Genomic DNA, 24,133 nt, shown 5'->3' with positions numbered 1-24,133 from the left:
TCAATACAATTTTCATCAAATATCCAACAATTGGTATCAAAACTAGCCATCTATGTGGACCTTAACCTCTATTTCCATTAAAAAAAATTGTCTTCAGTAAGCTTTTCACTGCCTCCACCCTTTGTTTTTATAGGAGAAAACTACCATATTTGGGTAGTAAAAGTGAATACTTATCTTCAAGCCTTTGATCTTTGGAAGGTTGTAAATATTGAAATAGAACCACCAACCTTGAAAGCAAATCCAACACTTGCTCATATGAGACAATACAGTGAAGAATGTGCAAAAACAAAACATAAGGCAATGTCTTGCTTGCAAAATAATGTTTCAAATGTAATTTTTACAGGAATTATAGCTTCTGACATTCCAAACAAGCTTGGGATAAGCTCAATGAGGAGTTTTACGGTTCGCAAAAGACAAGGCGCAACAGTTGATCAATCTCAAATGAGATTTTAAATACCTCAAGATGAAATAAGCTGAGACTTTAAAGTAATATTTAGATAATCATAGCAGTGGTAAGCCACATAAGACTGCTAAGGGACCAGTTTGCGTACAATTGAGTAGTTGTGAAGGTGATTATGACACTTTCTGAGAGATATGAATGAAAGATATCATCACTAGAAGATTCGAGGGATCTGTCAATCATCTCACTATCGAAACTAATTAATGTTCTGTATGTTCAAAAACAAAGAAGGGTACGTGGAGAAGAGGGGCACATTGAGAGAGCCTTTCAAGCTAGAAACAAAGAAGGCTTGAGCTCTTCAAATCAGAAAGGAAAGAAAAGTTGGTCAGATAAGAAAGAAAAGTAAAAAAAAAAAAAGAATGGAAAGAAAGAAATCCACCACGCTCGTGTTGTAAGAAGTTGGGTCAACCTGAGAGAGTCTGTTGGTTCAGGTGTAATGCTCAATGCAGAAATTGTAAGTAGTTCGGCCATGAAGGAAGGGTGTGCAAGAATAAATGGCATGCACAACAAAAAAATGTTCAGGCACAAACAACAGAATCCAATCAAGAAGAATTAATGTTCGATGCCTCCTACGAAGCCAGTTTGCTGCATCATGCGAACCCTCCAATAAAGAAAGAATTGGCTTGTTAACAGTGATTGTACAAGTCACATGACTGTAGATGCAAGCATCTTCAAGAGCATTGATAAAAGTTTCCACTCCAAGGTGAAAAATGGAAATGACCAGTACATCAAAGCAGTAGGAGAGGGAGATGTTTTTATTAAAACTCCATCAGGTACTAGACTTGTAACTGACTTTTTTTAGCTCTTGACATAGATCAAAATTTGCTAACTGTAGGTCAATTTCTCGAGAAGAGATATTATGTGGTACTCAAGGACAATAAATGTTTAATCTTTGATCCTAGTGGATGTGAGCTCATATCAACAACGATGACTGATAGAAGTTTTGTTATTAATTGGAACTTGGCAACTTCTGTTGCTTATGCCAGTTCGCTAGATGAAACCAAATTATGGTACGAGAGAATGAGAAACGTTGACTACAAATTCTTAAGTCAAATGTTTAAAAAAGTTTGGTTGAAAATTTATCAAGCATGGTAAATCATAAAGATGTATGTGAAGTGTGCCAGCTTGGGAAACGGATGAGGCTTCCATTTCTTGTGAAAAGAGCATGGCGAGCCAGTGAAAAGATACACTTAGTATATCTTGAAATTTACGGACCCATGAAAACAAGTTTACCAAATGGAAGTAGGTACTTTGTGTTGTTTATTGATGACTGTACAATGTTCTGTTGGGTGTACTTCATGAAGAATAAGTTCGAAGTGGCTAAAATCTTCTTCAATTTTAAAGCTATGATGGAGAATCTAAATGGTTGCAAGCTTAAGATGATAAGGTCAGATAATGGGGCAGAGTAAACTTCAAAAAAAATTTTAAAATTCTGTGAAGAGGCTGATGTCTATCATCAGTTGAGCAATATGTATACTCTACAACAGAATGGAGTAAGTGACAGAAAAAATAGAACAATAATAAATATGGCTCGCTGCTTGTTGTTTGAGAGCAAATTGCCAAATGATTTTTGGGCAGAAGTAGTAAACACTATTGTTTGCTTGCTAAATAGACTTCCAACTAAAACTGCTGAAGGGAAGACACCATTTGAGGCTTGGTATGGTTTTAAATCCTCTGTTTCTCACCTAAGAGTGTTTGGTTGCACTTGCTTTGTTCATGTTCTAAGAAAGGAAAGAAACAAGTTAGACAGTAGATCGCAACTAGGAATTTTTTTCGGATATTCCAGTGTTAAGAAAGGTTATAGAATTTATAACCCTTTCTCCAAAAAGATGATTACAAGAAAAGATGTGAAGTTCAATAAAGGGAGAATTTTGAAATGGGATGCAACAGAGGAGGAGATGCGCAAATAGGGGGGACTGAAACTTGATCTACAACCCATTGGAGATCAAATTGAAAATGATGCAGTTGATGTGGAAAAATGTCATGAAAGATGAAATCAGCATGATAAACAAAAATGAAACATGGAAACTGGTAGACAACCAATTCATAAGAAAATAATTGGATTTAAATAGGTGTTCAAGACTGAGATGAATCCTGATGGTTTAGTCAATAGATACAAAGCCAGAAAAGTTGTGGAGGGTTTAGCCAACAATATGGAGTGAATTTCATTGAAACCTTCGCACTAGTAGCAAGGTTAGATACCATAAGGCTACTACTAATTCTTGCAGCTCAAAAGGGTTAGAGAATACATCAAATGGATGTGAAGTTATCCTTTCTGAATGATTTCTTGAAGGAAGAAATTAATGTCAAATAGCCTCAAGGGGTCGTAATGCCTAGATGCAAAGCGAAGGTATACAAACTAAAAAAATCTTTGTATGGCCTAAAGTAAGCACCAAGGGCGTGGTGTGAAAAGATCAACAACCATCTAACAGAGTTGGGACTTGAAAGAAGTGTCAGTGATCCCACACTATATGTGGAGAAAGCTGGTAATGAAACACTTCTTTTATATGATTATATGTTAATGATTTACTTGTGATTGGCAGCAACAACGAATTGGTGGTTGATTTCAAAGAGTAGATGCAAGTGAAGTTTGAAATGTCAGAATTGGGAGAAATGACATACTTCCTTGGTCTAAAAGTAATTCAAGCTCGCGATACAATTTTTATAACCCAAAAGGGGTTTACAATGAAGATTCTGCGAAGATACTGTATGAAGAATTGTAAGCTGACGAACACCCTTATCGCACAAGGTGAAAATTTTTCCAGCAATGAAGATGTTGAAAGAGTTGATGAAACAAGCTATAGAAACTTAGTTGAATGGCTGCTTTATTTGAATGAATCTAGACTTGACATGATGTACGCTGTAGGTCCATTGTCAAGGTACATGCATTATTGTGATGTGAACCATTACAGAGCAGCCGAAAGAGTTTTGCGATATGTAAGAGGAACTTTAAACGATGAAGTGTTTGTGAAGACTAAAAATATCAAGTTACTTAGATACTCAGACAGTGATTAGGTTGGGTCTACTGAAGATATGAAGAGTACCTCAGGTTATTTCTTCACTCTAGGATCCAATGGTTTTTTATTTTAGCTCAAAGAAGTAGGAAACAATAGCACAATCAACTGCTGAAGCAGAATATGTTGTAGCCACAACCATTGTAAACCAAACCATTTTGTTAAGTAAGCTACTAAATGATTTGAATCAAAACCAAGAGAAGACAACAGAGATAAAGTGCGATAATCAGTCAAATGTTGTAATTGTAAAAAACCCAGTGTTTCATGGAAGAACAAAACACTTCAAAATAAAGTATCATTTTGTGAGAGAAGTGGAATAAGCTAAGGAAGTAACTTTAGTTCACTACATTCTCAAGATCAGTTGGTGGACATTCTAACAAAACCTCTAGGGAAGATGAAATTCGAGAAGTTACGTTATGATATGAGGGTTCGCAACATGGAGGCCAAGGATGAGTGTTGTGAAGTGGCCATCCATGTAATGTCAAACACAAATTGCTCACCTGCGAGCTCATCTAGAAGATGCAAGCTCATCAGATATACAAGCTCACTAAAGCTGTGAGCTTAATTACCAGCAGTGCGAGCTTACAAAAAGCTGCGAAGTCACCAAAGATGAGAGCTCTGTTAGGCGAGCTTATACATGCAAGTCTTTTCTCTGCAAGTTGCCAACTTGCTATGAAACAATAATATTTTTGATAAGATGTTTTGGTTGCTAATTAGACTAAAATCAACCAATAAAGTGGCAAGTTTTACGGTACATGTTCCAAGAGCCAAGTTGTAATTATTTATTCTTATTTTTAGCTTATTTAAGTATAATTGTTCAGGTAAATTAAAGGCTAAAAAATGAAAAATAGAAGTTCATAATTTGATTACTTCTTCATTGTTCTGATTTGATTGCTTTCAGTCTCAATACATATTACATCAAATATCCAACATAAATGATATACAAATATGGCTAATTGTTGACTAATATGTGCCAACCATGCAAAAGAAAAAGAAAATTATAGGTACTATAAATTTGCATACAATATGACTTGAAAATATCACTTAGAGTCTCATTCTCAACTTCAAAAATGGCTCAAATCTCAGTTGTCTCCATTTCTATTCTATTTCTCTATTTCATAGCCTTCTTTCAAGCCTCTTCTACAACTTCCAAACCTACTGGTCTAAGCATGAAGCTTAACCCAAGGGACTTACTATCCCCTGGCAATGTCACTACATCCCGAAGAATTAGAAGACTGATCTAACTTTAAGCTAGATCACAACATTTCGCTTCTTTTCTGAGTCTCAATCAATCAGAAGATAAAGTCCAACCCCATTTGCCAATAGGTCGTTTTCCTAAGACTTTCGCATATGTGGTCGAGCTCAAAATTGGAAGCCAGCGCCATGCGGTGAAGTTACTGATGGATACAAGAAGTAGTCTGATTTGGATGCAATGTCAGCCTTGCATAAAAAGTTACCCACAAAAGGTCCCCATTTACGATTCTTGAACTTCCATAAGCTATAGCAAGCTTTCATGCATGCTTCCATGCATGCTTCCATGCATACACGGACTTTGTCAAGGCGAAAATAGTTGGTTCAGGTGTCATAGTAACGAATGTGTCTACTGCACATGATATGGTGCTTGGTCTCGGCCTAACTCACTTAGAACCAAAGGTGTTGCATCTTTCAAAGTATTCCAATTTCCTATTGATACCGTCCATATTACAATGATTAATGATATGATTTTTAGATGCTTCAATGACAACCTAAATATTGATTTTGCGAATGGTCAGATTTCGAGAATTCTAGGATTAAACAGGGGACCAGATAGACTAGCAAGCCAATTAGCCAAAGAGAGGCATCATTGAGAATCGATTCTCATATTACTCAGTTCCTTTCCATGATGTATTGAGGCAAACCAACTATCCTAAGGTTCAGAGACGACATCCCCTGACCTATCGGAAATCTTCGATCAAACTCCCTTCCTAAAGATCAGTCGTAACCATTACTACGTTGAATAGTTAGATATCAGCGCCGGATCCAAAAAAATGGATTTCAAGTCAACACCTGGAATGTTCAACCTTAGGCGGGGTTGCTCAGGTGGTTCACTCATAGACTCGGGGACTCTGGTTAGCCATATTGATGAAAATACCATAGGACGCAATGTTATAACCATAAATTAAGATATGATATAAAACTTAAAAATCATAAATTAGGATTTGTCATGTTAAATCATCAAGAACAAAACAAGAATAAAACTAGATGCGGAAGCGTACCTGAATCCATAAATTCCTTGAAGTTTCTCCGGATCTTGGGGATTTGATTTTCTAAATTAGCACACAAGAAATTTAGAGAATATTTGCTCTCTCTTTGCTAAGGATGGGATATTAGAGAAATTATCTTGTGTGTAATTTGGGTACCATAACCTTAATATATATAAGTTCGACACATTAGCCCTAATTCCTAATTAGCCCATCATTAATTAAAAATTAATTACTAGAGTATCTACACATATTTCACCCAGACTTTATTACAATATAACAATTAATTTACTGCACTGAACAACAGACTACTGTTGGATCTTCGAATGTCCCGACTACACCTAAGGAACCAATAGAAGTTCAAAGTAATTTAACATTGAATTTACATGCGCGTTGACTTTTTGTTTATTTATTTTTAAAATTCTTATATTACAATATAACATTTTTCAGCTGAAAGTGGTGGGACGTAGAGAGTTCGAGGACGTACGCTGCTGAGGGATTTGTACGAACTAGATCCAGTCGAGTGTGTCCAAGTATGCAGTAATAGCTTTGGTCAGCCTGTTGGATCAGAAGCTCGCCTTCTAGCAGGGTACTTGGGCATTCTAGCACGGAATGCAAATATGTTGCCAATTAACTACGAGTCATGGCATAAAATGCCCGAGAGTAACAAGAACCAAGCTCTCAATCACATTAAGGTAACAAAACGTTAGTGTCATTTATAGTACTTGGGTTTAAGTTTCATTTATATTTACTTCCTTAACTTGTGTTTTTTGTAGGCGAGATTTGCTCTAGAGGTCTCCGATGCTTATATAAAGAAGGCATTAGGAAAAAGATGGAGAGACCATAAGAGCACTTTAAAGAGAGACTACTTTAAGACCAAAACAACACTCGACGAGAGATTACAAAATGTCCCGCCGGGAATGCTGAGGTACCAGTGGGAAGAGGTCGTTAGATTTTGGACTTCAAAGAAAGGAGAGGTATGTGTTACTACAAAAATCTTGTAATTATTTTGGTTTATAGTATTTTCTAATTAACGTACTAATAATTTCATAACGTAAGATCGTGAGCGAGTTGGAAAAAGTAGTAGGCAGAAACAAAAATTCACTCACACAGCTGGCTCGAGAAGTTTTGCTTGTGTAGCTCAGGACGAGGTATTTTGAATTTTTTAATACTGTCAGATATTTATTACTTTCTATCAAATAATATTTTTACTACTGTATTGTAGGAACTGTCCTCCGGTCAAAAAGTTGGACGCCTTCAATTTTTTGACATGACACATACGAAGAAAGATGGAAACCCTATTACTCCTGAAGCTGCAGAAATTATGGTACGTTTGCTTAATACAATTTGACTTGTTTTAATTATTTTTAGTGTTTATTTTCTAATGGTTTATTTCATCTCTTGTAATGAAAATATTGTTAAGTTATGTTGCATTTGTTTTTTTAATATAGATTGCGTTCCTAACTATGTGATTTATTTATTAGGAAAAATTAAAGGATAAAAAGGCGGAGTGTTTATTTTTAGTGTTTATTTTCTAATGTGTTTTTTTAATATAGATTGCGTTCCTAACTTTCGATTGGTTTGGATTTGGTTTTTTCTGATTTGTTTTTACAGGAGGGCTGAAAATATAAAAAATTAATTTTACAAATCTGCCAAAATTAGTGGCGTTTTTTAAAAAAGCGCCGCTAAAGGTAAGGGTTTTTAGCGGCGTTTGTAGAAAAAGCGCCGCTAAAGGTTAGGATCTTTAGCGGTGTTTATTTCAAAAAAGCGCCGCTAAAGGTAACGACGCTCTCATTAGCGGCGTTTTTTGCGGCGCTTTCAGCTAAAAAAACGCCGCTAAAAGCCTGTATTGGTGTAGTGATAATTAAAGCCCAATAAACATTAACCAAATTAGATCACTCTTAATTTGGGCTAAACTATCATGATAGTAAATAATAACATGTAATTATCCTTATTATATATGTGATGTCCATATTTTCCAATGCGCAATGCATACAATGAAATGATAGCTGCGTTTCAAGCTTATTACGATGAGGACAATGACCCTACATTTTGAGGGCGGTGACTATATTATAGATGGAAAATATATGCACTACTTTGCCGAGGATGGGTATTTTTGTGTGGCATTGTTTAAAGCATCAACAACTATACTAGGAGCATGGCAGCAACAAAACATGCGCATCATTTACGATATGAACGGTCCTGGACTCCAATGGGTTACCGAGAAATGTGGCAACGATCATTTTCCATGATCGAATTCTAGTTAATGTAGGGCTTGTATAACATAATTCTATCTCAATAAATTTACTTTTGCGAACTTCGATTTGGCATTTGATCATGAAAGTATTAAACTACATTCCCTTGCACTAGAATTAAGACTTGAAAATGTTTCCAAGGAAATACAAAGGATATCAAACAACCAAGATGCAGCATTGCTTTGATTTACTTGGAGAAGCCATCAACTGTTGGTAGATTCTCGATTTTTGTTCTTCTGAAAGAAATGGTACTGTACGTATGATCAACTTCATTAGTACTGTTGCGTTCTCTAGGAAATACTTTGCCTTTCCAATACAATCTTTGTTAGTCATAAACCCTGAAATTTCAATCACCTTGAGTTGATACAATATACAGTGAGGCACTCTTTCTGGGAGATTGGTGAGAGCTTCCTAAATACCAGACCAAAGAATGGGAGTCAATAAGAGTTTGCAACTTATTCAAATAGCAACTTTAAAAGTAAAATTTATAATACCTGATAAAAGAAAAGTGATTGTAGTCTACCCGAATCTGTCAGTAAATTTGCAACTCCCCTTTCAAAATTGAGATAATCACAATACAAATTCAGATGGAGCAACTTGGGAAAAATTGGAAGAGGTTCACAGCATTTAAGAAGCTAACATAATGAGATATATTGCAGTGTTAGAAGACATCAAGGACCAAAAACTTAGATACTTTATGATAGCGAAGTTATCAAGAAACACACCTTGAGAGAAGGAGATGATAGAACAAGTATATTAACATTAGAGATCCCTTCAAAAAAGGCTGTTGCTTTAGTTTGATGACTGTCAAATCTGATGTCTAGAAAAGCAATATCGGCTCTGATAAGAGACTGCAGATTCTTGAGTGAATACTCTCTTGCTACACTGTAAGTGTAATTGAAGTAGGCTAGAGCTGGGGTATCAATCACTAGGGAACCATAAAGTACAGACCGAATTATTTCCAATACCTTGAGCGAATTGTGGGAAATATTACACTTCTTGGTGCTGCAATTACAAATGATCAGTTCTACTAGACTAATGCAACTCGAGACAAGGCTTTCAACTGAATCATCATTCGGAAACATGATTGATTTGAGATGAAGAATCTTTAGATTGGGTAAACAAACATCCTTTGGAACATTCAAAACAAGATTAGTCTTCAGTTTCAAGGTTATCAGTGTGGTGCAAGTAAACAAAACACCAGGCAAAGTGAAGTTGTCAAGAGAGATGCTTAAACCAAGATGTTTAACCCCACGCCAAATTGCAGCAGATATCCAGCCGTAAACACGATCCGAATCAACCCTTTTCCCGCACCTGAGACGGAATGCATTGATGTTTGACGTATTATGGAAAAACAGCACTCTGTCGACGAAACACATGAAACTTTTAATGGTGGAAATTTTAAGCATTTGGCTACTTTCGTCCAATTCAAAGTCAAGATTAGAAACTAAAGCAAAAAGATATCTCCACTTGGAAGAAAGAAGGGAGGTTGCAACAGCTTCTTTTGTAGAAAGAAAAGAGAGAATATAACCAAGAATTGAATCGGGTAAATTGCTAATCCTGTCTACATTCTCCATTTTCACTTGCGTAGCCATTGGAAAGCCCTCAAGAAGTCGAATAAGGAATAATCTCAGAACCTTGAAACGTTGCCAATCCTACAAGATTTTCTTTCTTTTACCTTTAAGATGAAGAATTTTTTTTTCTCGAAGTAGCAGTAGCGGAAGAAAAGCAAGATTCCGGAATAATGAGAAAGAAGATGAAGTCACAGCATTGAATCACAGTGGTTCTGAAATTGGTATGGAGTGCTTACATCTACGTAATTTGGAGGGAGCGCACTAACTGGCAATTCAAAGGAGTCAATGAATTCATCAAGTATATAAAAGGTCGTGTATAGTCGATGTTTTCTAAACTCCACCCGATATCCAACCAGTCGGGCTATCTGTTAGTCAATCTCATCACTATAATTGATCCCATTAAAAAATTATTAAAAAAACTTTATCCAACATTAAACTCAATTGGTATGGATATTATTATTGATGCAGATATAGATTCTAGTGTAAGTTTTATTCGGTTATTTTTCATTTTTTATCTATTAAAAAGCTTTAATTATTTAAATATATTGGGAGTATACCGAACCCATATCCTCATGTATTTGACAATAATACTATACTAATCGAGTTAAAACCCAATCAGCGAGGATATGGTATATTTAATACTAAAACTTTCCAAAAGAAAAAATGAAATTAGCAGTTTTAAAAATAATAAAAGTGAAAATAAAGGGAGCATTCGGTAATTAACAAAATATAAAACGAATCGTTTCGAACGCTTTCGTCGCCTCGAGGAAAAAACCGTCGCAGGAACTTTTCGTTTGCGGAAAGAACGGAAAAAGAACGGAAAATGAGCGATCGAGAACGAGATTGGGATTTCTATCTTCGAACCGTATCGAACAGTGCAAGAGACTCGAGTTTCGCTAACGATCCAGCCTCCGATCCTTCTCTTCTTCACGCCGTCAAGAAACTCTGCGATTTTTGTAGACAAGAAGAGAAATCCTCTGAGGATTTGGTCGCTAGGGTTTATCCTCATATCAACAAGCTCTTCCAACGCTCTACTGCTTCCCTCTCTCAACCTACCTCTCCCAACGGAATTCTCTTACTGGTTTGGGTTTTCTTCTATTTTCCTGATTTTTTATTTGATTTTTAGAAAATTTTAGAACAACTTGAATGTTTTGTGTGCAATTTTGACTAAACTTCATTTAAAGTGTAATTAATGCTTTAATTGACTCTTCTTTACTATTTCAATCATGTACTGAATTTTGATTTGTTAGTGACTTAGTTTATACTGATGTATGTGTGTAGTAGTTTCTCGTTTGATTGCTGTTTTCCCCCATCGGAAATGGGCAATTTTTGAAATGTAATATCTTCTTAAGATAATTTCCAATTGGGAAAGTAAAATATTGAATTTTGTTCGAAAATGGCTACTTTTCTAAAGTTTAAGTCGTCAAAGGCCCCAAAAGGTTCTGCATTGTGTAAAGGCTGGTTTGAGATATGAGGGAAAAGATTGTGTGGATCAAAATTCAAATATCACTTCATTGATTAGATGGCCCTAGTTAAATTTTTTGTATATTATAGCATTGTAGTTTAGCTGTATTGTTTATAACTTTCTTCATCTTTGTTCTTTTGGATTTATTGAATAGGTCATTCTTCAATTTTTCCTTGATTTTGGAGAGGTGGTTCTCCATGATGCTGACCCTAGTCTGAGGACATTTTTCCGTTCATGTTTGAGCCGGTAATGATACAGAGTATTTGCACAAACGTTAGATGATGAAGACTTTATATTGTTTTTCTTATTTGTTTCTAAAGATAAGTTTTGAGCTACTATGTTTATTTGATTTATTTTATTACTTTGAAAAGATATTTCTCTTCATAAATATAAAAAAATAATAATAATAATAAAGAACTTGATTGGATAAAAATGAAGCATAATGACATATTTGCAGCGTGCATTTTTTGAATTTAAGCGCCATCCTGTAGATGTATCATTAGTTAATCTGTTTGCTACGATGCTAATCTACATGACGTTTTTTTTTTTTCTTCACATTCACTTTATCTGGCCTATTCTCTTATGTCAGCATGCATTTTATGAATTTAAACATTCTGTTTTCCTTAAACTTTATGCTTAGCACTGTTCTTATGTTGATTACAGTGAGTTCGCAGATCCTGTTGTTGCAGCTGCAACTCTTGATTTTCTAAATGTAAACAAGAACAAACTTCTTTTTTCTTTCCCCAACTTACTACCTCAGGTATGATCAATGAATTAGGATTCTTAGCAGGTTCTTTTGATAAACATAATGCATTTTAAGGTATTAAAGATGCTGGATATCTTAAGAATTTGCATTGCTTTTTGGAGCATGTTGTTTAAATTTATGAAATTGATGCTATTACTGTCATATGGCTTTAGACGTGTATAACATATTTGTTGGTAAATAAAAGATTGGAAGTTACAGAACCTAAAGAATAGAAAATTTAAATTTATGTACTATGTACTATGCATATATGTAATTTTGTCCCAAAAACAATTTTGATGTCTGCTGCACTGAATGAAAATTGAAAACCCTCTATATACTTCGTTCCTTCCAAGCATGAGTTAATACATTTTCGTTTGATCATTAACAAATCATTTAACGGTGAAGTTAAAACATCTAAATATGCTTGTTCTGTCAAACTACCATTTTTGAGTAATCCTGTTGGAGTTGCTTTATGTTTTGAAGCTCAAAGGTGCCACGTTTATCAGCAATTCATTCCCTCTGTGATTTTACTTGTTATAGCTCATCTTCCCTTTGCCAATTATGTATTTTTCTTCTAAATTGAAGCCTTCTAGTTGAACAGTGGACTAAATATGGAATCAAGTAATTATCCCTTTGCATCTCTTACTAATATTCCTTATTTCTTTGTAGTTTTTCCCTTTGCTTCTGAAGCTGATTGCATGGAACGGAGAAAAGTAAGTTCTCCTATCTAAGGTTGTTTCCATTTCAGCGGACTTAGTCTTATGAGTGTTCAGTATGTGGTATATTACCTGAATGGCAATAGCTTGCTTTCTCTATGTTCTTGTCTCCACTTCTGGAGAACCTTTATCAGTAATAAACAGGCTAAACTGATACTAAATCCATGTGATGTGGTTTACAGAATAAGCAGTTAAACATACAGTACTCATAAATGGTTTGTTTTAAAATGCTATTGAGGATCATCATGTGTGGTTTGCAGATTAGAAAAGGCATTTCTCAAGGTTTTTCCAGGATTGGTATCACCTGGATCATTTCTCCCCCTATTTCCATCTTTAGTAGATTTGCCAAGTGAGTTTATTGTCTGGGCTTCTCAATTGACTGTATTGTCCTCTTGTCTGCACTTATTTCGTCAACCTTTTCACCTCGTTTTGCATTTTAAAACTTCATTTGCATTCATTCTAAGCGCTCTTTAACATAAATAGATTGATGGATGGTTGATATGATAATTTTTATTCCCTTTTCTTTGTTATGTGCTCTATGTGCATTCATCTGGTTTGTTGAATGATGAAGTGAATTTTTCTTATTTCTTCATAAACTAATTATGCTTTCTGACTTTCATTTGTCTACATTAGTCTTGGTTGTCGCATTGGAAAAGGTAGAACGAAGCTCAGGGTCACTAATAGGAAGCAGTATAGCTTCTATCCAGAAGAGTGCGGCTCCTGAGGTTATATGTGGGACTTTATAAATTGTATATTTTAAGTGAAAACTCATTAGTAGTGCAAATGGTAAAACTCCCTTATATGATACAGATGCTACTTGCACTCATGGATGAAGCCTATACGGGTTCTACCATTGGAGATGGAGGAGGAGACTCTGAGTCTGAGGAAAGCAGTACGATTGATGTTGCTGATCCTGTGTTTCTGGAACTTCTTAAGGATGAAAATGATGGTCTTGCTGTATGGTCTTCTATTTATTAAACTCCATTTACAATTAGATGAAAGCAGTTACAATCATAGTATTACTTGAGGAAAGTATGGTTGTGTAACCATTACAGACTTTTTAAATTAGGAATTTGTTTCTCTGTGTTCTTGTAGAGTACTTTGCTTTTTAAAATTTAGATTGTTCATTTTCTCTATATCTAGTATTTTGAATTTCTATTAATGCAAGTAAAAGCAGCACTTTGCATTTCTAAAATTAAGGTTAGCTTACTTTAATATTGTACACTCTTCCAATAGTACAATATCATATTTTTTGAGCTATGAGTTGTGTCTATAACTAGGCTGACCTGGTTTTTGTTTTTGTTTTTGTTTTTTGTTACTAATATCTCTTTTCTTTCTGTAGTTTGAAATAAGTCGACATTTGACAGAAGATTGATTGTTTCAGGAACGCCATTGGACTTCTCCTGGGGTTGCTGCAGTACTACAAGCTGCAACAAATAGCCCTCAGTCTGATAGATTAAAGCAGATACTCAATATCACACCTCGGCTTCTTGATATGTATTTTACTATAGCTTTGCGCGATGCAAATAACTGTATGTTTTATGTTTTTTTAATCCATTTGATATCCTTTTAGTGCTTATATAACTCTATCTACAGGATGTAGATTTATTTTAAGTGTCGAAACTGATTGCTTGTATCTTAATTTGTGTTCTTGCCTCTCTTTTGTAGCATTAATCTGTGCATTAATTCCCATTCTGATGGCAAGAAATTCTACATTATTTCCTGACAAGAACTATATGTATGAGGTTTGTATACATTTTCTAAATATTAGTTCTTTTATTGTATTTCTTGTGGGGCTACTACCTTGTGGTTTTCATATTATCTACAGTATGTACCACCCTCTAGATACTCCCTTACATTAATTATTTGGGTCCATACTAAAGTGCTTATGTTATGTAAGTGAAATGGTTTTGTATGGATTCAAAGCTTTTCTTGTAAATGTCCATGTAATAGGATATCAATTTAGATGCTGAGATTGGAATGGCTTGTATTTCTGAGAAGCTATATTTGGGCAGGTTCGTAGAAGGCTCCTAGAGTTCATGCTTGCTTCATTTCAGCGTTCTCCAGATTTTATTGCACTTTTGAAGGTATTATTCACTCAAGTTTCTCCATATATTTTACTTTTCCAGTTTGTATTAAGCATCTACATTAATTGTTACTGAATTGATGTCTTATAGGATTGCAATTCTTTTGTCCTTTTTCATAATTATGATGGAACTTTATTTGGTGTAGTGTTATTTTTTTGTCTAACTTATGGTCCATTTAACCTTCTGCAGAAGCCTATAGTTGACAGACTTGGGGAAGCATATGACAGCCCAGAAAAGGTCAATAATTACATCCTATGTTTCTGTAAATTGGTTTTCATGCATTAGGGATCTGACGTCATATGTTTTTTTTTTCTTTAAATAGACAGAATTGGCGTTACAATTGTGTTGGGCTGTAGGAGAGCATGGTGGGGGTGGTGGATCTCACAAAGATGCAGCTAGGGAACTTTTTGAAAGTTTAGAGCTACTTTTGTATGAAAACCTTTCATCTAGGTAATATTTTCGTAGCTCTTTTTATATGTTTTCTCAAAAAAATTTCTTTCTAATGTTGGTTGTTATATGCTGACTTTATTCTTGGTTTCGGAAGTCGTCTAGGTCTGAGGCAGGAGTCTATCAACTCTGACAGCAGTAACTTCAGAAAGTCATCACAGTCGAGGCTTCTGTGTTTTGTTATCACAGCTATTGCTAAGCTTGCTACATATCACCGTGAACTATTGCCGAGGGCACGTGTAGCCTTGGGCAAGGTTGTCTGAATCCAATTTTGGACATTTACTTTGGTCAAATAGTTGTAAAGAAGGAAATGGATTTTCTAACTTAATAATGTTGCTTTTCGCTAACAATTCATATTCAGGTTGCTCGATCTCGAATATCAGATTCAAGGGTTTGGAGGCGAGCTCGTGATTATCTGGGATTAATGGATGACCCTGCTATCTGTCTGTCTGTCTTGGGACCTTCCAGGCCTTCACATGGGTACCCACACAATCCAGGCACCGTCAACTGGAATGATGGAGGCACAAAAATGATTGCGCATATTCCATTTTACATTCTTGGTGAGCAGGAAGGTAAGAGACCATGCCACTTACCCTCCCCCTTGCGTACTATTTTCTTCTGCTTTTGAACAGATGAAACCAATAGGGTTCGGCTCTCTTCCATTACAATCTTCGAGTAGCTTTATTGTTTCGGATGCAGGTCCACCCTTCCATGATTTTTCGTTTCCAGATATTCTTCCGAGAAGAAGATAGCAATGACCTTATCCAATAGAAAGGCATCTCTGGAGTCCCTAATTTTATTGGAGTTTCCAGTTTTTAGATTCATCTTGTAAGTTCATTTTGATCTTGATTTTACTGTTAGCACATTATGGTGCATTCAACTGATGATGTATCATAGAATCATAGAACATAAATGGTGTAATTCTACTTCCAAGTTGAATTCTTTGTATACAAGGTGAAAATCAGAGATAAAAAATCTGACTTGCTTCACTTTTTTTTTTTTTTTAAATTTCACATAATTAACGAGTTGATAGTGCCTCTTTTATTCTTTGTCAATATATTTATTTACCTAATAAATACAAAATAAAAAATCTGAAGAAAAAAATAGAATCATCTAAAATGTTTAAAACTAAAAATAATAGTTTAATTTACCTAATAATCTATCTATTGAAATAATTAGGCTTCAACTTTTGATTTTCTTTTCAAAATGATGATTATTTTAGTCATTATCAAATAAACTTCATAACGTAGGTCTTTTAATTTGTTTATCATTTTGAAAAGAAAATCGCGTTGTATTTTCTTTTCAAAATGATATTGGTCATCTTCAAATAGACTTTACATTCTAGGATATTTTTGTACTCTAAAGAAATTTGAGTTTTTTTTCTTTTTATGTTTTCTAAAAAAGTGATTAATATGAACCTTAGCTTCATAGATTTGTTTTAGGAATGATTAGAAATATTTTATGTTTAGCAAATTAGATCTAACGAAGTATAAAAAAAGAATAAAACAAAGAAATAAAATTTACCATTGGATTCATTTCAGGAGTAGGATTTGCCTCAAACTGGTTATAATTAACCTCAATGTCATATCCCGGAGCTTCTTGTAATCCCACCATAGGGCTAACTGCCAAAAGTAAAGAAGAAGAAAAAATTAAGCTCTTGCCAAATCCATTTTTGAAAGAAAAATCCCTGGGAAAAATTAAGAATAAGTAGGAAACACTTACACTTCTTTCCCTGCTATAACTATATATTGAATATTCTTCAAATAACCATTGTTGAGCACTTCCAAAATGCTATTTTGTTGGATATCATCACTCATGTTTTCACCATTTCAACTTATTTTGGCCATCTAAAAAAGAGATTTTTTAGTTTAATTTACCTATAAGTTTATTTGTCTTTCTATTTATAAATTTTATGTTCTTTTTCCTGAATCAACATCAATCAAAATGATAGAAAAACTTTTGAAAAATACAAAATAAAAATTTGAAGAAAAAAGATATAATCATCTATAAATGTTTAATAAAACTAAAAAATAGCTTAATTTACATAATAATCTATCTATCTGCAAATTTTAAATTCTCTTTTTCCTGGTTACCATACCTTAAATAAAAAGTGATGAATAGATTTGTCTTCTTTCTCATGAATATAACATAATATTTATCTTCTTTTTCAGTAGTACAACACTGAGTTTATATATATATTTGAAAGGAAAAGTAAATGGTGAGTAAGAAATGAGTCTTAGAAAAAGAGTGCTGAAAATTGTTGAGGATCATGACACTTCTTTAAAATATGATTAGTTAAATGATTTAATGGACAGTTTATGAAAGTCTGTGTGTGTTTTTTTGTATTTTTACTTTCTGTTCTCCGCTAATCTTTTTTCTAGGTGAAACATAAAATTTATCTTCTTTCTCAAAAGTACAACACTGAGTTTATATATACTTGAGAGGAAAAATAAATGCTAAGTTCGAAAGGAAATTAGGAAAAAAGTGTTGAAAACTGTTGAGGGTATTTGCTGATGTGGTACTTATTTAAAATAAGTTTGGTTAAAGGATTTAATGGACAATTCATGAAAATATATGTTTTTTTGTTTTTACTTTCTGTTCTCAGTTCTTTTTTTTTTTTGTGAAATTGAAAATTTAAATTACATAAACCCTATTGAAATAATAATAAAAAACCTTTGAAAAATAAAAAAATTGAAGAAAAAAGATAAAATCATCTATAAATGTTTAATAAAACTAAAAAAGTAGTTTAATTTACCTAATAATCTCTCTATTGAAATAATTAGACTTCAACTTTCTTATTTTCTTTACAAAATGATAATTATTTTGGTCACCATTAAATAAACTTCAAAATGTAGGGTCTTTTAATTATGTTTCATTTGTATTGAAATGAACATGTTTGATTTTCGTTTCAAAATAGACTTTAAATTCTAAGGTTTTTTGTACTCTAAAGAAATTTGGGTTTTTTTTCTTTTTAGAAAGTGATTAACATAAAGCTTAGCTTCATAGATTTGCTTTAGAAATGACTAGAAATATTTTATGTTTAGCAAATTAAATCAAATTAAACTTATGGAAACCAATACATTATCTAACAGAGTATAAAAAAAATGAACAAAACAAAGAAAATGAAAATTTACCACAGGATTCATTTCAAGAGGAGGATTTGCCCCAAACTGGTTATAATTAACCTCAATTTCATACCCAGGAGCTTCCTGTAATCCCACAATAGGACTAATTGCCAAAAGAAAAGAAGAAGAAAAAAATTAAACTCTTGCCAAATCCATTTTGAAAGAAAAATCCCTAGGGAAAACTATGAATAATTAAGAAACACTTACACTTCATCCCATGCTACAACTCTATTTTGAATATTCTCAATATAACCATTGTTGAACACATCCAAAATATTATTTTGTTGGATATCATCACTCACGTTTTCACCATTTCCACCAATATTGGCCATCTAAAAAAAAGTTTTTTTAGTTTAGTTTATCATCTTTCTGTCTATCTATAAATTTTTAAATTCTTTTGTCCCTAAATCAACATCAATCAAAATGATAGAAAAATCTTTCAAAATACAAAATAAAAATTTGAAGAAAAAGATAGAATCATCAATAAATGTTTAATAAAACTAAAAAAAAGTTTAATTTACCTAATAATCTATCTATCGCAAAATTTTAAATTCTCTTTCCCGAACCAACATCAATCAAAATGATAGAAAAATCTTTAAAAATACAAAAAAAAATTAAAAAAAGTGCAAGGATAAGTATTTTAAAAAAACAAAATCAAAATCATCCATAAATGTTTTATCTATAAGTGTCTTTGAAAATAAAATCTTTCAAAAAGAAAAAAGAAAACCATACCTTAAACAAAAAGTGACGAACAAATATGCCTTCTTTCTCATGAGTACAACATAAAATTTATCTTCTTTCTCAGGAGTACAGCTCTGAATTTATATATATATATTTTAGAGGAAAAGTAAATGGTAAGTAAGAAAGAAGCGTCACGAAAAGAGTGTTGAAAACTGCTGAGGGTAAATGGACAGTTCATGAAAATGTGTGTGTTTTTTTGTGTTTATGCAGCTAGTGAACTTTTTCAATGTCTAGAGCTACTTTTGTATGAAAACCTTTCATCTAAGTAGTATTTTTGTTTTCTCAAACAAAATTTTCTTTCTAATGTTGGTTGTTACATGCTGACTTTATTCTCGAGGAATAAATCTGAATTTTTGTAGCATAAATAATTTGATGAAGGTAATGGTTGTGCTTTAATGACGCCCCCTCGACCAGCATTTCACTACATGAATAGTTACCAACATCTCTTTTTATTCCCTAAAAGTCATTCCACAAATCATCTCAGGTACATCCAAGCATACATTACATCATTTTGGTTAATATATTTCATGTCTTTTTATGAATAAATTCATTCAATTACATCCTATAGTTGACTAAATGTTTAATTAAACTAAAAAAATGAGTTTAAATTTACCTAATAACCTACCTTAAACAAAATGTGGTGAACAGATTTGTCTTCTTTCTAAAGAGTACAACACTGAACTTATATATATATATATATATGAGAGGGAAAATAAATGGTAAGTAGTAAATGAGCATTAGAAGGGTACATGGGACAAGAGTGTTGAAATTTGTTGATTGACACTTCTTTGAAATATGATTAGTTAAAGGTTTTAATGGACGGTTTTTGAGAGTGTGTGCATTTTTTGTTTTTGCTTTATGTTCTCACTCAATGCTTTTTTGGGTGAAACATAAATTTGAAAATATTAAACCCTTATTTTTTTATATTATTTCCTTCTTTTATATTAAATGCTTTTTCATATTAGCTTAATTAATAAATTTTGAATAGTTTTGAACCTAAATTTATATAATAATATGTTTATATACATGAGATAATTGTTAGGGTTGAATGCAGGTAATAATTAGGATTTGATTATTAGAGATTAGACAAATAATTTAGAGTAGGGAAGTGGGTGAGATGGAAAGAGCTTGAGTGCAGATTTCAGTGTGGCGTCCAATTTTATACAACTATTATTCAAAAGGAATGGTTTGGGGATTTCCCCTTCTAGTGGTGACATTTTGTTTTCAGGATGAAATCATTTTTCAAGTTGTGGTTTCTATAATAATTTGGTCTTTATGTGAATTAATAGTGATTTTGTGTGGGTTATGGTGATTGTGTTTATCATGAGGAGCAGTGGATTTACGAGGAATGGTTATTTTGGGGTGGCTTTATCTTGAGATGATAGAAGGGGCTGTGGGGATTGAAAGTTTTTGTGTCACTTGCCAATGATTAAAAGGGTGGTTTTGTTGCTCTGCTTTAGTTAAAGTATGATTGATGTGATTTCAATTTTGAATTTCAATCTGTTGGTATAGTTGGAAACTAAGTGGATTGTGAGACCAAGTTTTATTCAATTTGATGGAGAATAGTTTTTGTAAACGAGGGTTTTAATTTTTGAAAGTGTGCTACTTAATTTCTCTTAAGATTGTGCTTCTCAAGTCTAGTGGTGTTTTTTATGGGTAAGCTATCAACATTGTAATTGCACTTTAGAGGCAAGTAGCCTTTAACTAATCCTTTGCGTTAGCATAAATTGAACCGGTATCAAGGGAGTGGTGGAAAATCCAAGCAGGTGTATGGTATCATTGGCCACTGTGTGGTGCTCAAGCTCATCATTCATCCTGTGGAAAATTGCAGTGCGGATAGTGCAAGATGCAAATTCTTGGCACTAATTGACATCCATTGTATCAATACAAATAGATTAATGTCTCCAATTTGAAACTTATGGCTAGTTTTTAAATTTTATTTACTTTTGTTATTGCCGAAACCTTTTTTGAAATCGACTTTTTAGTTTAAAAAACAAAAATGGAGTCGCCACCAATCCTTTTCAATTAGGTGTGATTGGATCACCTCAAAACTTAATCATTTTAATAAAATGTTAGATTTACTAAAACAATTATTTGCTGTCTACATAATCCAAGAAATGGGTACTTAGTTTATTACTTCATGTCTTGACGTCAAAAATTGAGAATGCAAAGAGAATTTAAAATTTAATCCCTTTTTACATGATGTTATTTGATGGCATTGAAAATGACACTATCTAAATTGAATTTTTAATGAGGAGGTTTTCTTATTTCGGGTCGATCAAGACGAAAGTCATGTCCAGTAAGTTGGGACGCAAAATCTCGAATTCTCGAAAATAAGAACGCTCATCGATTAATTATTGCCCAAATTTTATGTATTTTTTTAAAATTTATTCCTTTTTTTTTAAAAAAAAGGGATGTTCGATTATTTCGGTTCAAAAAGAAAATCGTACTCCGTAAGTTAGAGGCACAATTTCTCGAATCCCCTAATTAAAGAACAACATCTTGGTTCAAATTGTTAAATATACAATGTATGAATATTATGCTTCTAGTATGACATACTATGGACTTATTCGAACATAAAACATTATATGAGATACACGAGTATGTTTAAATGTTTTATATGATGTCATAAGAACATAAATAATGTAATATATCATAATTAATAATAATGTTATAAAAATGTTAATTAGTGCTAATAATAATTAAGGACCAAATAACAAATTATACAATTTGAAAGGGCAAAATATAAATAACAAAGATTAAAAGTGCAGGGAATTAAAAAGAAATAAGTATGCTGAAATAAATAAATAGAGGAGTAAAATGAAATTTAAATGATATTTAAAGTGCAAATTAAAAGCAAAGAAGTAAATAAAAGGCTAAAAGGAAATAATCGGAATTTTGAGGTAAAATTGTAAATTCTGTAATTTAAAGAGAAAATATAATAAATAAAAATTTAAACATGCTGGAATTTAAATAACAAAAGTAAATGGACCGAATCTAAAGATAAGGATTATTGCACTTTTGAAGGTATTATTCACTCAAGTTTCTCCATATATTTTGGTTTTCCAACTTGTATTGAGCATCTACATTAATTGTTGCTGAAATTGATGTTTAAAGGATTGCAATTCTTCTGTCCTTTATTTTGTATAAGTTATGGTCCATTTAACCTTCTGGAGAAGCCTATAGTTGACAGACTCGGGTAAGCATATGACAGCCCAGAAAAGGTCAATAATTACATCCTGTGTTTCGCTTTTCATGCATTAGGGATCTGACTTCATATGTCTGTTCTTCCTTGAATAGACAGAATTGGCGTTACAATTGTGTTGGGCGGTTGGAGAGCATGGTGGGGGTGGTGGGTCGCACAAAGATGCAGCTAGGGAACTTTTTGAAAGTCTAGAGCTACTTTTGTATGAAAACCTTTCATCTAGGTAATATTTTCGTTTCCTCAAACAAAATTTCTTTCTAATGTTGGTTGTTATATGCTGACTTTAATCTCGGTTTCGGAAGTCGTCTAGGTCTGAGGCAGGAGTCCGTCAACCCTGACAGCAGGGACTTCAGAAAGTCATCACAGTCGAGGCTTCTGTGTTTTGTTATCACAGCTATTGCAAAGCTTGCTACATATCACCACTAACCATTGCCGAGGGCACGTGTAGCCTTGGGCAAGGTTGTCTGAATCCAATTTTGGACATTTACTTTGGTCAAGTAGTTGTAAAGAAGGCAATGAATTTTCTAACTTAGTAATGTTGCTTTTCGCTAACAATTCATATTCAGGTTGCTCGATCTCAAATATCAGATTCAAGGGTTTGGAGGCGAACTCGTGATTATTTGGGATTAATGGATGACCCCGCTATCCGTCTGTCTGTCTTGGGACCTTCCAGGCCTTCACATGGGACCCCACACAATCCAGGCACCGTCAACTGGAATGATGGAGGCACAAAAATGATTGCGCATATTCCATTTTACATTCTTGGTGAGCAGGAAGATAAGAGACCATGCCACCTACCCTCCCCCTTGCGTACTACTTTCTTCTGCTTTTGAACAGATGAAACCAATAGGGTTCGGCTCTCTTCCATTACAATCTTGGAGTAACTTTATTGTTTCGGATGCAGGTCCACCCTTCCATGATTTTTCGTTTACGGATATTCTTCCGAGAAGAAGATAGCAATGACCTTATCCTATAGAAAGGCATCTCTGGAGTCCCTAATTTTATTGGAGTTTCCAGTCTTTAGATTCATCTTGTAAGTTCATTTTGATTATGGATTTTACTGTTAGCACATTATGGTGCATTCAACTGATGATGATGTATCATAGAATCATAGAACATAAATGGTGTAACTCTACTTCCAGGTTGAACTCTTTGTATACAAGGTGAAAATCAGTGATAAAAAATCTGACTTGCTTCACTTTTTTGTTTTTCTTTTTAATTTCACATTATTAACTTCAATTTTTGGAGTTAATAGTGCCTCTTTTATTCCTTTTCAATATATTTATTTCTTATTTTTGTATTTCATTTCATTATTTTCTTAGAGAGTAAATCTGAATTTTGGTTGAATGTGAATTGATAGCAGCATAAATGGTTTGATGAAGATAGTGGCTTTAATGACGCCCCTCCACCAGCATTTCTCCACCTAAAACATTTCTTTTTGTTGCCTAAAACTCATTCCAGAAATCATCTCAGGTACATCCAACCATACATTACATCATTTTGGTTAGTATATTCGATGTCTTTTTACGGATAAATTCATTCAATTCCATCTTATACTTGACTAAATGTTTAATTAAACTAAAAAAATGAGCTTAAATTTCCTAATCATCTATCTATCCGCAAACTTTTGAATTCTTTTTTTTTTTACTTGAACCAACATCAATCAAAATGATAGAAAAATATTTGAAAATTACAAAAAATGAATTAGAAAAGCACAATGATATGGATTTTAAAAAAGATAAAAACCATCCATAAATGTTTCCATGCATTAGCTCTGAGTGTCTTTGAAACTAAAACCTTTCATGAAGAAAAAAGAAAATCATACCTTAAGCAAAATGTGAAGAACAAATTTGTCTTCTTTCTAAGGAGTACAACACTAAATTTATACCTTAGCGACCTAAAAATTTTGGGCACGGGCGCTAGTTGAAGTAATTATTAAAAATTTGAAAACAGAATCTCGATTTTATTTGAAAAAGGAGTCGCCACCGATCTTTTTTCTAGGTGTGATCGGACACCTAATAAATTCTCTTTTTAGAAGAAAATTTTATCTTTGAATTTT

At 33.3% G+C, this 24,133-nt stretch overlaps 2 protein-coding genes across 5 annotated transcripts; one reads left to right on the top strand and one right to left on the bottom strand.

Annotated features, from left to right (window-relative positions):
* Positions 1-8,125: 8,125 nt before the first annotated feature.
* On the bottom strand, positions 8,126-9,564 carry LOC105786744 (F-box protein At4g22280). The gene is made up of 3 exons (XM_012613230.2): positions 8,695-9,564; positions 8,464-8,604; positions 8,126-8,380 (listed from the first exon to the last, which is right to left on the bottom strand). The coding sequence occupies exons 1-3, from the start codon at positions 9,562-9,564 to the stop codon at positions 8,126-8,128; spliced, it is 1,266 nt and encodes a 421-aa protein (XP_012468684.2).
* A 727-nt stretch (positions 9,565-10,291) lies between these two features.
* Positions 10,292-23,056, top strand: LOC105780402 (uncharacterized). 4 transcript variants are annotated; one of them, XM_052631272.1, is made up of 15 exons: positions 10,292-10,624; positions 11,163-11,254; positions 11,672-11,768; positions 12,423-12,466; positions 12,730-12,818; positions 13,103-13,194; positions 13,280-13,426; positions 13,854-14,001; positions 14,138-14,214; positions 14,485-14,556; positions 14,746-14,793; positions 14,879-15,006; positions 15,101-15,257; positions 15,365-15,575; positions 22,979-23,056. In XM_052631272.1, exons 1-15 carry the CDS (start codon positions 10,367-10,369, stop codon positions 23,029-23,031), a joined length of 1,713 nt encoding a protein of 570 aa, XP_052487232.1. In that variant the 5' UTR covers positions 10,292-10,366; the 3' UTR covers positions 23,032-23,056. The 4 variants fall into 4 exon arrangements, with proteins under 4 accessions (XP_052487232.1, XP_052487227.1, XP_052487236.1 ...); XM_012604716.2 differs by lacking the exon at positions 22,979-23,056 and adding an exon at positions 15,703-15,992 and having other exon boundaries at positions 10,293-10,624; XM_052631267.1 differs by lacking the exon at positions 22,979-23,056 and having other exon boundaries at positions 15,365-15,992.
* The last annotated feature ends 1,077 nt before the right edge of the window (positions 23,057-24,133 follow it).

The sequence above is a fragment of the Gossypium raimondii genome, chromosome 1, assembly GCF_025698545.1.
Source record: "Gossypium raimondii isolate GPD5lz chromosome 1, ASM2569854v1, whole genome shotgun sequence".
Taxonomy (NCBI): Eukaryota; Viridiplantae; Streptophyta; class Magnoliopsida; order Malvales; family Malvaceae; genus Gossypium; species Gossypium raimondii.
This window is presented reverse-complemented; position numbering and strand designations above follow the sequence as displayed.